The 13,800-nt window shown below is 40.0% G+C and overlaps 2 protein-coding genes across 11 annotated transcripts in view; one reads left to right on the top strand and one right to left on the bottom strand.

Annotated features, from left to right (window-relative positions):
• The window catches only part of KLHL28 (kelch-like family member 28), a 25,668-nt gene extending 18,267 nt beyond the window's left edge, over window positions 1-7,401 (bottom strand). For 2 of the 8 annotated variants that reach the window (XM_014548201.1, XM_005876841.2), the window contains exon 1: window positions 7,142-7,321. Coding sequence is in view for 1 of the 8 variants with exons in the window: in XM_014548200.1 (XP_014403686.1) it covers window positions 2,119-2,133 (15 nt within the window). In the remaining 7 variants the exon portion in view is untranslated. The other 6 variants (XM_005876843.2, XM_005876836.2, XM_005876842.2 and 3 more) reach the window with 6 other exon arrangements.
• A 136-nt stretch (window positions 7,402-7,537) lies between these two features.
• Window positions 7,538-13,800, top strand: part of FAM179B (family with sequence similarity 179, member B) — a 120,841-nt gene continuing 114,578 nt past the window's right edge. The window contains exon 1 of one of the 3 annotated variants that reach the window (XM_014548199.1): window positions 7,538-9,791. In XM_014548199.1, the coding sequence (XP_014403685.1) occupies window positions 7,749-9,791 (2,043 nt within the window). In that variant the 5' untranslated portion in view covers window positions 7,538-7,748. The remainder of the gene's footprint in view (window positions 9,792-13,800) is intronic. The other 2 variants (XM_014548198.1, XM_014548196.1) reach the window with 2 other exon arrangements.

The raw sequence follows: 13,800 nt of genomic DNA, 5'->3' as shown, positions 1-13,800 counted from the left end.
AGATCAACCAAAGGACTTGTATGCATGCATATAAGCCTAACCAATGGACACAGACAACAGGGGGATGAGGGCATGAGTAGGGGGGTGGGGAGGCAATGGGGCAATAAGGACACATATGTAATACCTTAATCAATAAAGAAAAATTTTTAAAAAAATATATCCTCAGGTGAGGATTAACAACAACATCCAAAAAAATAAATAAAAGAAAAAACTGTGGTACAGAGAACCAAGATGGTGGCATAGGTAAGCGTCTGTACTTGCTGCCTCCCACAACCACATCAAAATTACAACTAAAATACAAAACAACTCTCACCCAGAATCACGGGAAAGCTGGCTGAGTAGAAGTACTGCAACTAGAGAGGTAAAGAAGAAAGCGCATTGAGACTGGTAGGAGGTGCGGAACAAGCTGGTCCGGCACCCAGGTGTGCCGCTTTTTTAATCAGGAGGGAGATCGCCTCTGAGGAGGCCGCCTGGAAGAGCAAGGAGTCCCAGTCCCACACCAGACCCCCAGCCCAGGGTCCCAGAGCCAAGGAAAGAAGTCCCTTAGGGCAGTAAGAATTAGGACTGTAAAAACCAATGCGGATTGGGGCTGAGTGACACACAGGTTGCTGGAGACCCAGCTGCTCCTCTTAAAAGGCTGGCACCACAACTGAATTTACAAGCTCCCACTTCCTCTAAGCTCCAGTGCCGGGCGAGGCTCTAGGGCAGTGATGGCGAACCTTTTGAGCTTGGCGTGTCAGCATTTTAAAAAACCCTAACTTAACTCTGGTGCCGTGTCACATATAGAAATTTTTTGATATTTGCAACCATAGTAAAACAAAGACTTATATTTTTGATATTTATTTTATATATTTAAATGCCATTTAACAAAGAAAAATCAACCAAAAAAAAGAGTTCTCGTGTCACCTCTGACACGCGTGTCATAGGTTCGCCATCACTGCTCTAGGAGACCCAGACACATATGGGGAGAAACTGGACTGTACGGCCTCAGGGCAGGAATGCGGGGGTGGTTTTCTTCCAGACAGAGGTGCTCGAAGTGGTCATTGTTCCCGTGCTGGAACCTCCCCGGTGTAAGTCTGACAGCCATTTCTGTTTGCTCCACCCTGGTGATTCCCTGAGACCCTGCTCTACCCAATTTACAACCCCCCCAAGCTGTGTGCAGTGGCTTTTGCATATGAATGGCTGTCCTTTCTCAGGCAAAAACTCTCTTAAAAAAAGCTGCAGCTGGGTCAGAGAGCCCTAAACCTATTAATAAAAGGCCCAAGACTGGCACCAGCAGCAGCCTGCCTTGCTTCACAGCTGAGCCTTGTCTGGGCACTTCCAAACCCGATACAAAGAGGAGGAATCTGAAGATCTCTCTGTAGCTACTGCTGGGTGGCCCCAGGCCATGGATGACTTTGCACCTCCCTGGAGACCCAAGAGCCAGTGCACCCAGTGGTCAGTGTGAGAACATCCCAGATTACAACTCTTCACATCCATAAGCAACACACTCAAGGGGCAGACTCAGTGAGCACCAAAGCCCCATTGAAGCAAGTCCTGCTCCAAAAGGGTGTCTCCTGCATAGCAGCTCTCCCACTGTAGTCAAAGCTGGTTCCCACAGCCAATTGGGCTGGAGGTCAATTCCTTCCAGTGATACCAACAGCAATCAAGGCTCAACTACAAGAAAACTGTGCACACAGCCCACAAAAGGGTGCACCAAGAGTGTCCATCTCAGCAGATTGGGGAGGCTGAGTCACTGGGCCCTATAGAGCCCCTACTACACAAGGCCACTCTATCAACTCAAGGGGACTTAGCAGCTACCCAATACATAGAAACAAACACAGAGAAGCAGACAAAATGCAGAGACTGACAATTCTCAGAGGGAAGGGGGTGTGGGGGGGGTACAAAAAGAGATTAGACAAAGATCTTATATGCATGTATGCATATTTAATAAAATGCAATAAGAGAATTCCCATAATCACTTGTATGGAGGATGAATTTTTTATGGAATGGATAAATATCCTTACAGGTTTATGCTATTCTGAATAAACCTCTCTATACTCTTAAAAAAAAACAAAAAACTGCGGTACATCTACACAATGGAATACTATGCTGCGGTAAAAAAGAAGGAATTCTTACCATTTGCAACAGCATGGATGGACCTGGAGAGCATTATGCTAAGCAAAATAAGCCAGTCAGAGAAAGATAAATACACATTATCTCACTCATTTGTGGAATATAATGAACAACATAAACTGATAAACAAAAATAGATCCCTAGATAGAGAAGCATCGATCAGACCGTCAAACCTCAGAGGGAAGGCAGGAGAGGGTGAGGGTGGGGTAATAGATCAACCAAAGGACTTGTATGCATGCATATGAGCATAACCAATGGACACAGACAGTAGGGGGGTAAGGGCATGTGCTGGGGGGAGGGAGGGGCCGGGGAGAGGTCAATGGGGGAAAAAGAAGACATATGTAATACAGTGTTGACCTGCTTAAAATATTTAGTGTGTCTATTTATAATTGTTGCCACTCCTGACAAGACTAAATTATTCTACAAAGAGCATCTATTGTCATAATAAAGTAAGCTTTTTACATGTATGAACACCTTTCATCCTCAGAGTAACACCATGAGATAGGCACTGTTATTATTATTCCCATTTTACAAGATGAAGAAATCGAAGCACAAAGAAATTAAGTCCAAGGGGAGAGTTAAACCTTGGCACACTGTTTCCAGAGTTCTAAAATAAAATAGTATGTTATTCTGCCTCACTTATGAGCTCATAATTTCTTAATCTTGTTAAAGTTTTAATTCAAACAAGAAAATAAAAAAGTGAAAAGTAGAAACCCAAAAAATATAGATCACACACACACATATATATAAAATATAAACATACACTATGCAGATCAGACACAAAAATACATAAGGGATTTAAAAGGAAATAAAGAGGGATCATGGAACATTCATTTCCTTTTATTTATATCATAGAAGGATTGATTCTTCTTCCCCCACATCCCTGCCATACTTATTTTGTTTTTAATTTTGGTACCATAAACAAATATTTAGGATACTCTAAATCCAAATAACTAGATCAGTCAAGACTGAATAAATAGCATCCATTTGAAAAGTGTTTTAAAAGGTAAGAGTATTGTACTTCACTTCTAATCACATTCATCTCTTATTATATATTTGATATATAATAAATATCCACAACATAAATACACTCACTGTTAGATAAAATTAAACTTTCCAGAGTCTACAGCAGCTTCACAATTTTAGGTTCTGAAACAAAGTTAATAAAGGTCAAGCCAGGTGTTTTGTAACTGCTTAATTGACATCTAAGCTACAAAACAGTAGTGCTGAAATCAGTTGGGAGGCAATTATCTGCTACAAAGAAAGCAAATAAATGATGAAGGGAAATGAAGTTGTTTAAAAAAATCCAAGCACACATGTACCTTTCTGTAAAAGTGTAATTTGTGAATTTAAGAGAATATTTTATCACATTAGCTCTTTTCTTAAATTTTTTTCCGACAGTTCAATTCCTCACAGAAGAATTCAACTAATGATGGCATAGAATTTTATGAGTGAACCTATGGCACAAATTGATATATTTGCCTTTTCTCTGAGATTGACTTTCTTTATATCTGGAGAAACAATAGTAAAATTAGAGCATGTTATATAATATGAATCATTACATCACAGAACCAGGAAAAACAGAAGAAAGGCATTACTGAAAACTAAAAGTTACATAATTAACCTATCCACTGAAAAACTGGTTTTAATGGATGTGAAATCCTGTTAGCTTATTCAAATTATTGCTTAAGATGCAACAAAAATTGGATTTCTGTGTAAAATTATAGTTTTGACTCAGTCAGAAATGTACAATGGCTTTGGAACATAAACCTAAGTAATTTAAAACATTATCACGGATTTAAATCCATAGCACCTGTTTAATCCCACATGTGTAAAAATAAGCTCATAATATCTTATACCTTCCTAAAGTTTTGACTCAAACAAGAAACTAAAAAGATTCAGAACAGGAACGAAAAAAATTAAAAAAATATATATATAATCAAATATATGAATGATTAATAATGGAAAAATCTAATTTTATCCTATAGTTTAACACTCTCCCCCACCAAAACTTTCCCAAAGCTCCAAGTAAGTAGCTAAATGACTAACTTGAATTTTACTTTTTTTCTCTGTCCAATTACTTTCCAATAGGAACATCCATAAAAATTGCCAAATTACAAATGTAGAAAATGTAACCTCAAAAATTTGTTGTGAGGATTAAATGAATTAGAATTCAGTAAATACCTAACATAATGTATGGCACATAGCAAACACTCAATATATGGTAGTGTTATTATAATTACCTGTTAACATTAATAACACCTTTCATTTGCATAATATTTCTTCACAATAACTTCTTAACCTACACAAAAGTCATAGTAGTTTACAGAACTCACATTGATTTTCAATATTCCTGGATGTCTGTAAAATTTGAGTACGAACACAGAAAAAACTATAATGGTTCATGCAACCAATTAATATCACTGATGAAGGAAATAAAGGATGTTTTTAGGGCAATTGTATTTAACTTGCTTAAATTCAGTTCAAAAAACTAAGGTATATATCACAAACACTCCTGTAATCCATTATTTCAACTAAGCTTTTTTGAAATTATTGATATTTTTAAGTTGTTTTACTTGAATTTGCTATTTTCAATGTATCTTTAATTACCCACTTTCAACTTTCAGAGGTGTACTATTAATACACCTAACAGAGAATTCCACTCTTCTAGAATTTGATTAATTTTTTTATCCTACCTCTATTTATGGTTCAATATAAAAGGCATTTTTCTAGTCCATACACAATTCCTAGAATTTCCTGGATTTGTAGAATTCAAAAATAAGATTAAAAAATTCTTTGTAATAGAAATAAACAATACACATTAAATGGATGAGATTTATCTTCCACAGACAATTAGTAAGATGTGTGATGCTGTTAAGATCCCATTTCCTAAATATCCACCATGGAGATTAATGCATCTTTCAAATCTTCATCAAAGAAATTTAATGTAACAGCTATAAAGCAAATTGCAATCTACAACACAGTGATCTATCTACAAAGCCCCGAGAAAAGTAGTCAAAATCAAACTTTATCTTGCTTTGTTAATCTAAGGAAAAGGACATAACTGGTTGGTTTAGGTATCCAAGCCCCTTGCGAAGAATTCTCTATAGCAGGGGTGGGGAAACTTTTTTCTGCCAAGGGGCATTTGGATATTTATGACATCAAGGGCCATACAAAATTATCAACTTAAAAATTAGCCTTCTATATTCAGACAAACATTTAATTAACTCATCCCTAATGCCTTGGCAGGGCCAGACCAAATGATTTCGAGAACCTTATACTGTACGGCCCTCGGCTGGACCTTCCCCCACCCCTGCTCTATAGAGATAAGGGATAATTCTTAAGCTTCTACCATAACTTTGATGATGAATACCATTCAAGACTTTCCAAGTTCCTTTTCTTTAACTTTATGATTACCACACAACCTCTACTTACTATTCCCAAGTTCTCAGATACATGAAAGAGTTCACTGGATTTTCAACCTGAAAATTCTAATCACTGGAAAGGGTAATCTTCTATTCCAACATAAACTGGCATTCTAATGTGTACATTCTAATGTGTAAACCATTCCCTTATTTAGATTAGTTTGAGTTGTGTTCCTGAAGTCTGAGAAAACTTGAGTAAAAGTATACATTGGAAGTAAGAGAACTAGACATAATGTCTCATTGACAACTGTTACAATCATCTCTTGGTTTTCTCTCCCTGCCCTTACTCTGCTCCTATAAGAAAGAGAAAGAGAGAGAGAGAGAGAGAGAGAGAGAGATGGTTTTTCTTTAGTCTACTGAAACATAGCCAAACCAAATTTAGGCAGATTCACTTACCCATCAAAATGAGTAATTTTAAAGGAACAATCTAGAACTTAAAAGCAAAACAAGGATGCATGGTTTACACAAGACGCATTTACATTTATTCTAGCCCCAAAAGGAAAAAAAGAAACCTATGATATTCAAATTGTGCTTTCAGACAACATCAGATATTATTCTTAAACTTAAATTATTCATCAACATTATTTATAAAGTGGTTTGGCACATGTGACTCAATTATTCTAAGGTTTAAAAATGTACTTAAGAAACATCCCATGTGGCACAGAGCAGGGTAGGTGCACTTGCATCTGAAGTGCATAAACTGGAGACGTCAAATGAAAACTCAGACGTTGCTCACTGGATCATTCAAAAGGAATTGTGTTATTCCTTCAACAACAACAAAATTCTCTTCCACACTTCAAAGAAGTCAGTCTTACAACAAACACTCCATCTCTTCAATTGTGTCCGCTTACGTTTCATTTACAAGAAGGTTAAAATGCTCATCAAACCCACAGTTCACCTAAGTCCTAAAACAAAGAAACGTCTAGTTAGTATCAGCCTTAAACCTACAGGGCAGAATTCTCTTAGGACCATGATGCCAAGAAATCTACCCAACGGAAATGTTCTCTGCAATCTCCGTTTCCAGAAGACTGAAAGGCTGCAGAGATGCACGAGGATGCTGGAGGGAGCCTGGGGCGGCGAGGGAGCGGGAGGGGTGGAGAGGTAAGTCCCACAGAGGAACTGCCCTGGGAGACTTCGAGAACACAAGGGAGAGGCGGTTAGGTTTAGGGAAAAATAGACTTATTACAGATTACGTATGTTTTCAAAGAGAACTTAGTGATGGTGGTAAGGAAAAATGACATAAAACCTTGAACCCTCCACGGCCGGAGGGAAGGAGAAGCAAAGTAGGAAAAGGGGGGTCGGGGAGAGGGCGGGGAGTGTAAGGGCCTAAAACCCGGATTTGAAAAAAGAACGAAAGCTCTGAGCCTGGTCTTGATCCGGATCTTCTGCCTCTTAAGCGGACCGCAGGGGGGAAAGATCGCACTGCCTCAGGGTTGTAGAGAGCAACGCGCTCACAACGCTAACTAGTCCTGCACAAGAAGATGTCTCCTCTCTCTCCTGGCTTACTCCCGTCTATTTCTTTACCTCTCTCCAGCACCAACGGCACTCCGGCAAAACTCTGCCAATGCCTGCGCCGCAGGTGGACAGCGAAAGGAAAATACCTGAGTCCCAGGAATCACGCAGGCAACGACAGGAGGAGGAGCCGTGGACAACTGGAGTCCGGGCAGGATCCCCGCTTGCCTCTAGTCAAACCTCAATTCTTACGGGTGGGGCAGGGAACTTCCGCCCTGAACCTGGAGACCGTCACTTCCGCCTAGTGCCTCCTCCCCCGCGGCTCCCCCAACACACCTTCTTCGACTACTCGGCTCCAGATACATTCACTAAGCTCGCTATGTTCGCATTGTTCTCACTTCCTTTTCCAGGAGACCTCTGCCCAGTCTTAACACCTGACGTGGACTACATGACCCAGCATTCACCACGGCAGGTTGATTTCCGGGTCAAAAGGTCCGCGCTGGATGCATCACCATGGAAGCGATGGGTTTGGTCACGTGGCGCCCCTGGTTACGCCCGGTGGTAGCTGTGGGGTCTGGGGCTTTGCCGGGGGCCATTTTGCCGAGGGCTTCCGGAGTTGGGGGTGGCCTGAAAGCTGACTGAAGCTGTGTTTTCTCCTCTGCAGCTTGGGGCTTGGAGAGGAACAAGAAGGCTGGGCTCCATCAAACCCTTCGGAGACGATGGTTTCCTCCAGCCTTTGCCACCTAACGACCCACCATGGAGGCTGCGCCCTCCGCGCTGCTCCTGCTGCTTCCCCTTCCAGCCAAATGTTCCTATCGCCCCGAGAGCCACAGCCGTCCTTCCGCCCCAGAGACTGATGAAAGTCGAGGTGCGGGCACCATGAGAGGCGAGAAAAACTGCTGCCGTGGAGCTGCGGGAGATCACGGTTCCTGCCCCTCCACTCCTTCGCCTCTGGCCTCGGCCCTCTTGATGCCCGCGGAGGCTATCTCCAGTAGTTGGCCTGGGTCTGGAGGCGGTTTGTCAGGGGGGGATGAAGAGGAGACTCGGCTCCTTCAACTCCTGCGGACCGCGCCAGATCCTTCAGAGGCCTTTCAGGCGCTGCAGGCTGTTTTGCCGCGGCGTGGCGGTCGACTTGGCTTCCCCAGACGGAAGGAAGCATTGTATCGAGCCCTGGGCCGAGTGCTTGTGGAAGGAGGTAGAGATGAGAAGCGACTCTGCTTGCAACTCCTCTTGGACGTTCTTCGAGGTCAGGGGGAGGCAGGCCAGCTGGAAGAGGCCTTCAGCTTAGCACTTCTGCCTCAACTGGTTGTCTCTTTACGAGAAGAGAATCCGGCCCTGCGGAAAGATGCGCTGCAGATCCTCCACATTTGTCTGAAACGTAGTTCTGGGCTGGTGCTAAGAACGCTTATACAGCAAGGCCTGGAAAGTACCGATGCTCGGCTTAGAGCTGCAACAGCACTGCTGTTCCCGATCTTGCTTACTCCTGAGGACTTGTTGCTGGGCCTAGATCTTACCGAGGTGATAATATCCTTAGCCCGAAAGCTTGGCGATCAGGAGATAGAAGAAGAATCTGAGACAGCTTTCTCTGCACTTCAACAAATTGGGGAGCGACTTGGCCAAGAGAGGTTTCAATCCTATATCTCTCGCCTGCCGTCTGCCCTGAGGAGACACTACAATCGCCGCCTGGAGTCCCAGTTTGGCAGCCAGATTCCTTATTATTTGGAACTTGAAGCTTCTGGATTTCCCGAAGACCCCCTTCCCTGTGCAGTGACCGTTTCCAACAGCAATCTTAAATTTGGGATTATTCCTCAGGAGCTGCATTCAAGATTGTTAGATCAGGAAGACTATAAGAACCGGACTCAGGCTGTTGAGGAACTAAAACAGGTGATGGGACGATTTAACCCAAGTTCTAATCCTCATTCTAGCCTTGTCAGTTTTATTAGCTTGCTGTATAATTTGTTAGACGATTCTAACTTCAGAGTGGTCCATGGCACACTTCAGGTTCTGCATTTACTGGTTATTCGCCTTGGAGAGCAGGTACAGCACTTCTTGGGACCAGTTATAGCAGCTTCTGTCAAAGTGCTGGCAGACAACAAGTTGGTGATCAAACAAGAATACATGAAAATCTTCCTCAAGCTCATGAAGGAAGTAGGTCCTCAACAGGTGCTTTGTTTACTCCTGGAACATCTCAAACATAAGCATTCCAGAGTTCGAGAGGAGGTGGTGAACATTTGCATTTGCTCCCTCTTGACGTATCCCAGTGAGGATTTTGACTTACCCAAATTGTCATTTGATCTTGCCCCAGCTCTTGTAGATAGCAAACGCAGGGTGCGACAAGCAGCTCTGGAAGCCTTTGCTGTGTTGGCATCATCAATGGGCTCAGGTAAAACCAGCACCCTTTTCAAAGCTGTGGATACTGTTGAACTACAAGATAATGGAGATGGAGTGATGAATGCTGTGCAGGCCAGATTGGCTAGGAAAACCCTCCCAAGGTTAACGGAACAGGGATTTGTGGAGTATGCCATACTCATGCCATCATCTGCCCAGGGTAGGTCAAGCCATTTGGCACATGGAGCAGATACAGATTGGCTTTTGACTGGTAACAGAACTCAGAGTGCATACTGTCCCTGTGGTGACCACACAAGGGATAGCATGCAAATTTATGGATCTTACAGTCCAACTATCTGTACCCGGAGGGTATTAAGTGCAGGAAAAGGGAAAAATAAATTACCATGGGAAAATGAGCAGCGTGGAGTCATGGAAGAAAACCAGACCTCCAATCTGAAGGATACAGAACAGGTATGCATCCCTAATTTCCTTGTATTGATACTAAAATAATTTAAAATGAAAGTATGCCTGTAATTTAAGGGTTATGCTGCTTTAGAGTTGTTATGCTTTATTTTTAAATTAATTTGAATGCTGATGTGGGTATTATAATGGTACAGGTCACATAGGAGTGTTTAATAGGCTTTTTGTTTGATGGATTTGATTAAATTCTAGGCACAATGTGATATAGACAATAGCTGGATTTCAGTTTTAACCGGTCACTTTGGCTTATCAGTGATCTCATTCAAACAACAAGCACTAATTATCTAGTAAGAACCAGTTAAAGAGCTAAGTTCTGGGAATGAAAATGAGACCAATTCCACCAAGTCAGACCTGTAAACAGGCAATTACAAATTTGTTAAGTGCTAAAATAGAAATAGTCTTGTGGGAATACTGAAAACAGGAAAAATAATTCCACTAGAAAAGTCAAAAAAAGCCTTTGGAGATGTGACATCTGAATTGAAATTCTCCCCCACGCCCCTCCCAAAGTTTTTATTTTGAAATGTTCAAATCTACAGATAGCTTAATAGTACAGTGGATATTCATATACTTAATCTATATATACACACCATTTGTTATCCTCTTGCCATATGTACTCTATATTTGCCAAACCAATTGAAAGTGCAGATATCTTAACATTTCACTCCTAAATATTTCTACATATATCTCCTAAGAATGACATTCTTCTTTGTAACCATCATACCACTATCATTCCTCAGAATAGCAATAGTAATTCAGTAATATCTAACATATAGCCTGTATTTAAATTTCTCTAGTTGTCCCAAAATGCGTTTCATAGTATTTGTTTTACTTTTGTCATATAGGATTCAATCAAGGTAATGTGGTTAATATGTATCTCTTATCTACAATATGCCCACCTGTTTGTTTCTTTGTTTATTCATGACATTGAGTTTATTTGAAGAGTTTGGGGTAGTGTTTTGTAGAATTTCCCACGTTCTTAATTTATCTGATTTTTTACTTATTCTTAATTTATCTTATTGTTTCCTTATGAGTACATTAAACATAAACAGTTTCAGCAGACATACTCCATAGGAGAGATGTTGTGAACTTAACATTACATCACACCACAAGGCATATAATACTAGGTTGGCCCACTATTGGTGATGCTAAATTTTATCATTTGCTCAAGGTGGTGATAGCCAGATCACACCATTGTAGAGGTTTATTTTCCTCTTTATAATTAGCACATGATCTGCAGGATATTTTGTGACTTTATTAATACCTCAACAACCTTTCACCCACTGTTCTTAGCATTTCTTAATGATCCTTACCTGTATCACTTACTACATTAGGGGCTACAAAAAAAGGGTAACTCTTTTAAAAATTCTAATATTTCTCCTATATTTGTTACCTGGCATTCTTTTTAAATCTATATGTAAATAATTATATCAATATTCTTTTTGATGCTAAAATTGTTTCAAAGATTTAACAAGTGTTTGGCTTCTATATCTTTGACATGGCTCTTTTAGTTTGTGAACACTTCCTTAACTTAAACATAACACTTGCCCAGGCTTACCTCACACTTTTATTGCTCCAGACATAGAATCAACCTTTTTTTTTCTTCAAGGGTTCTAGAATTGCTTTTTTAGTGAAGAATGAAATTTAAAAACCAAAGTTTGGGTATAGATGTACTCATTACTACTGCCTACTATTGCAAATTGGCCTTTTCACCTGACAGAACCAGAGAGTACCTTTTTTTTTTTTTTAATGAATTCATGCTGATACCTTCCAATTCAACACTACAGGGTTCTTCCTCATCTAATTTTAGTTCATGTTTGTATCTCTCACAATAAAATTCTGATTCCCAACACTAGTCATATTTATTCATATGCTGTATCCTACAATACACAAAAAATAATTACTATACCAGTAACACAACTACCTACCTACCTATTAAATAAAGTTCAAGATTTCTTTGCAGTATTTTTTCTGCTTAGAAATATTCCACAGTTAGAATTATATGTTCAAACTTTTCTTAAATTGTTTTCTGGGTGATTATGACTCAAATAGTGTGATAGAAGATGAATAGGAGTTCGCCAAGTGTGCATGGGTCCTGGTGAATTTCAGAACAAAAGAATGTATGTTCAGAGATACTGAGTTACGAAAAGACTTAGCAAATTAAGAAATGGCGAGTTTCTGCATAGCTGAATAAGGCATTTCAGTGGGAGTAGCAGAAGATGATAGTAGAATGTAGGCAGGGGCAGAGTATGGAAATCATTTTTGCAAATAAGGAATTCATACTTTTTGTGGTTGACCTCAGAGGGATTGAGATGAACTAAGTGTTCTCTTTCATTCCTTCCAGTTCCAAAATTTATAGTTTTTAAAAATAATTTTTAGATTTGCATAATGTAGTTATACAGTTATACTCATGTATTGTAAACATTACCTGGCAGTGGATGATTTTCTGTAAGCATTGATCGTAACACGGCTTGTTATGCTTCAAGTCTGAAATGTTAATGTATTAAGATTATGGTCCTGGCCAAAGCACCAAGAATCTGAAAATAAGTGCCTTTCTGAAATTACAGTGCAGACATTTGTTGCTTTTGAAGGATTTTGGTGAAGTTAAAAGTTATCTAAGAAGTTATACTTTCTTACTCAGAAATGATCTATAGAAGAGCTACATTGGAAATTATCTTAATAGAGGACAGGGATTAAATTTTTAAATATTTTTATGTGTGCAGTTTTTTATAGTAATTTTTAGAGCAGTTTTAGGTTCACAGTAAAATTGAACAGAAAGTACAGAGATTTCCCATATACCCCTGCCGCACACATGCACAACTTCCCACACTACTACATCAAACTCTACAGCGGTATGTTACAATTGATGAACCTATACTGACACATCATTATTACCCAAAGTCCCTAGCTTCAGCAGTGGTTCTCATCCTTCTGGCCCTTTAAATACAGTTCCTCATGTTGTGACCCAAAATTATTTTTGTTGCTACTGTTATGAATCGTAATGTAAATATCTGATATGCAGGATGCTTTTAGGCGACCCCTGTGAAAGGGTCATTCGACCACCAAAGGGGTCGCGACCCACAGGTTGAGAACCGCTGCTTTAGGGTTTATTCATGATGTATATTCTGTGGATTTGGACACATATATCCATGTCTATTATCTACCATTATAGTATACAAAATAGTTTCATTGCCATAAAAATCCTCTGTGCTCTACCTATTTACTCCTTCCTCATTCCCTCCCTAACTCCTAGCAACCACTGATCTTTTTACTCTACAGTTTGCTTTTTCCAGAATGTCATGGCCCCTGGTCTGATTTGTACTGGTTCTTACCTAGCTCTGCCTTAATATTTACAGTCTACTGTTAATCTGTTACAGTAAACACTCGATTTTGCAGACCTCGATTTAACGAACTTCGGATTTAATGGACAAAATTTCTGGTCTGTATGTCATATATGAAAAGTTAACATCCTGTTAATTTTAAATGCTTTTAACAAAGATTTACTTATAATTAAATTAACAGGTTATTTCTTTTGTTATTAATTCACTGTTATTTTAACAAATAGTCCATATGTTGGGAAAAACACTGTAGTAATTTTGCCCACAGAAATAAATATTACATATCTACAACTATAGTCTACATATTTAAATCCAAGAGGAACCACTCCTAAACAATGTTCGGGGAATAATTAGCATGTGATCACACTATATCTCGGGTGGTAATTGGTTCTGTTGTTGTATGGTGTGACTTTGTGCAGCAGTTTTGTGGGGTTTTTTTAAAATATATTTTTATTGATATCAGGAAGGGAGAGGGAGAGAAAGATAGAAACATCAGTGATGAGAGAGAATCCTTTATCGGCTGCCTCCTGCATGCCCCCTACTAGGATCAAGCCCACAACCAACCTAACCTGGGCATGTGCCCTGACTGGAATCGAACCTTGACCTCCTGGTTCATAGGTCAACACTCAACCACTGAACCACACCGTCAGGGCTGTGCAGCAGTT

The sequence above is a fragment of the Myotis brandtii genome, unplaced genomic scaffold (genome assembly GCF_000412655.1).
Source record: "Myotis brandtii unplaced genomic scaffold, ASM41265v1 scaffold5, whole genome shotgun sequence".
Classification (NCBI taxonomy): Eukaryota; Metazoa; Chordata; class Mammalia; order Chiroptera; family Vespertilionidae; genus Myotis; species Myotis brandtii.
Note: the sequence above shows the minus strand (reverse complement) of the source record. Positions and strands in the feature narration are given on the sequence as shown.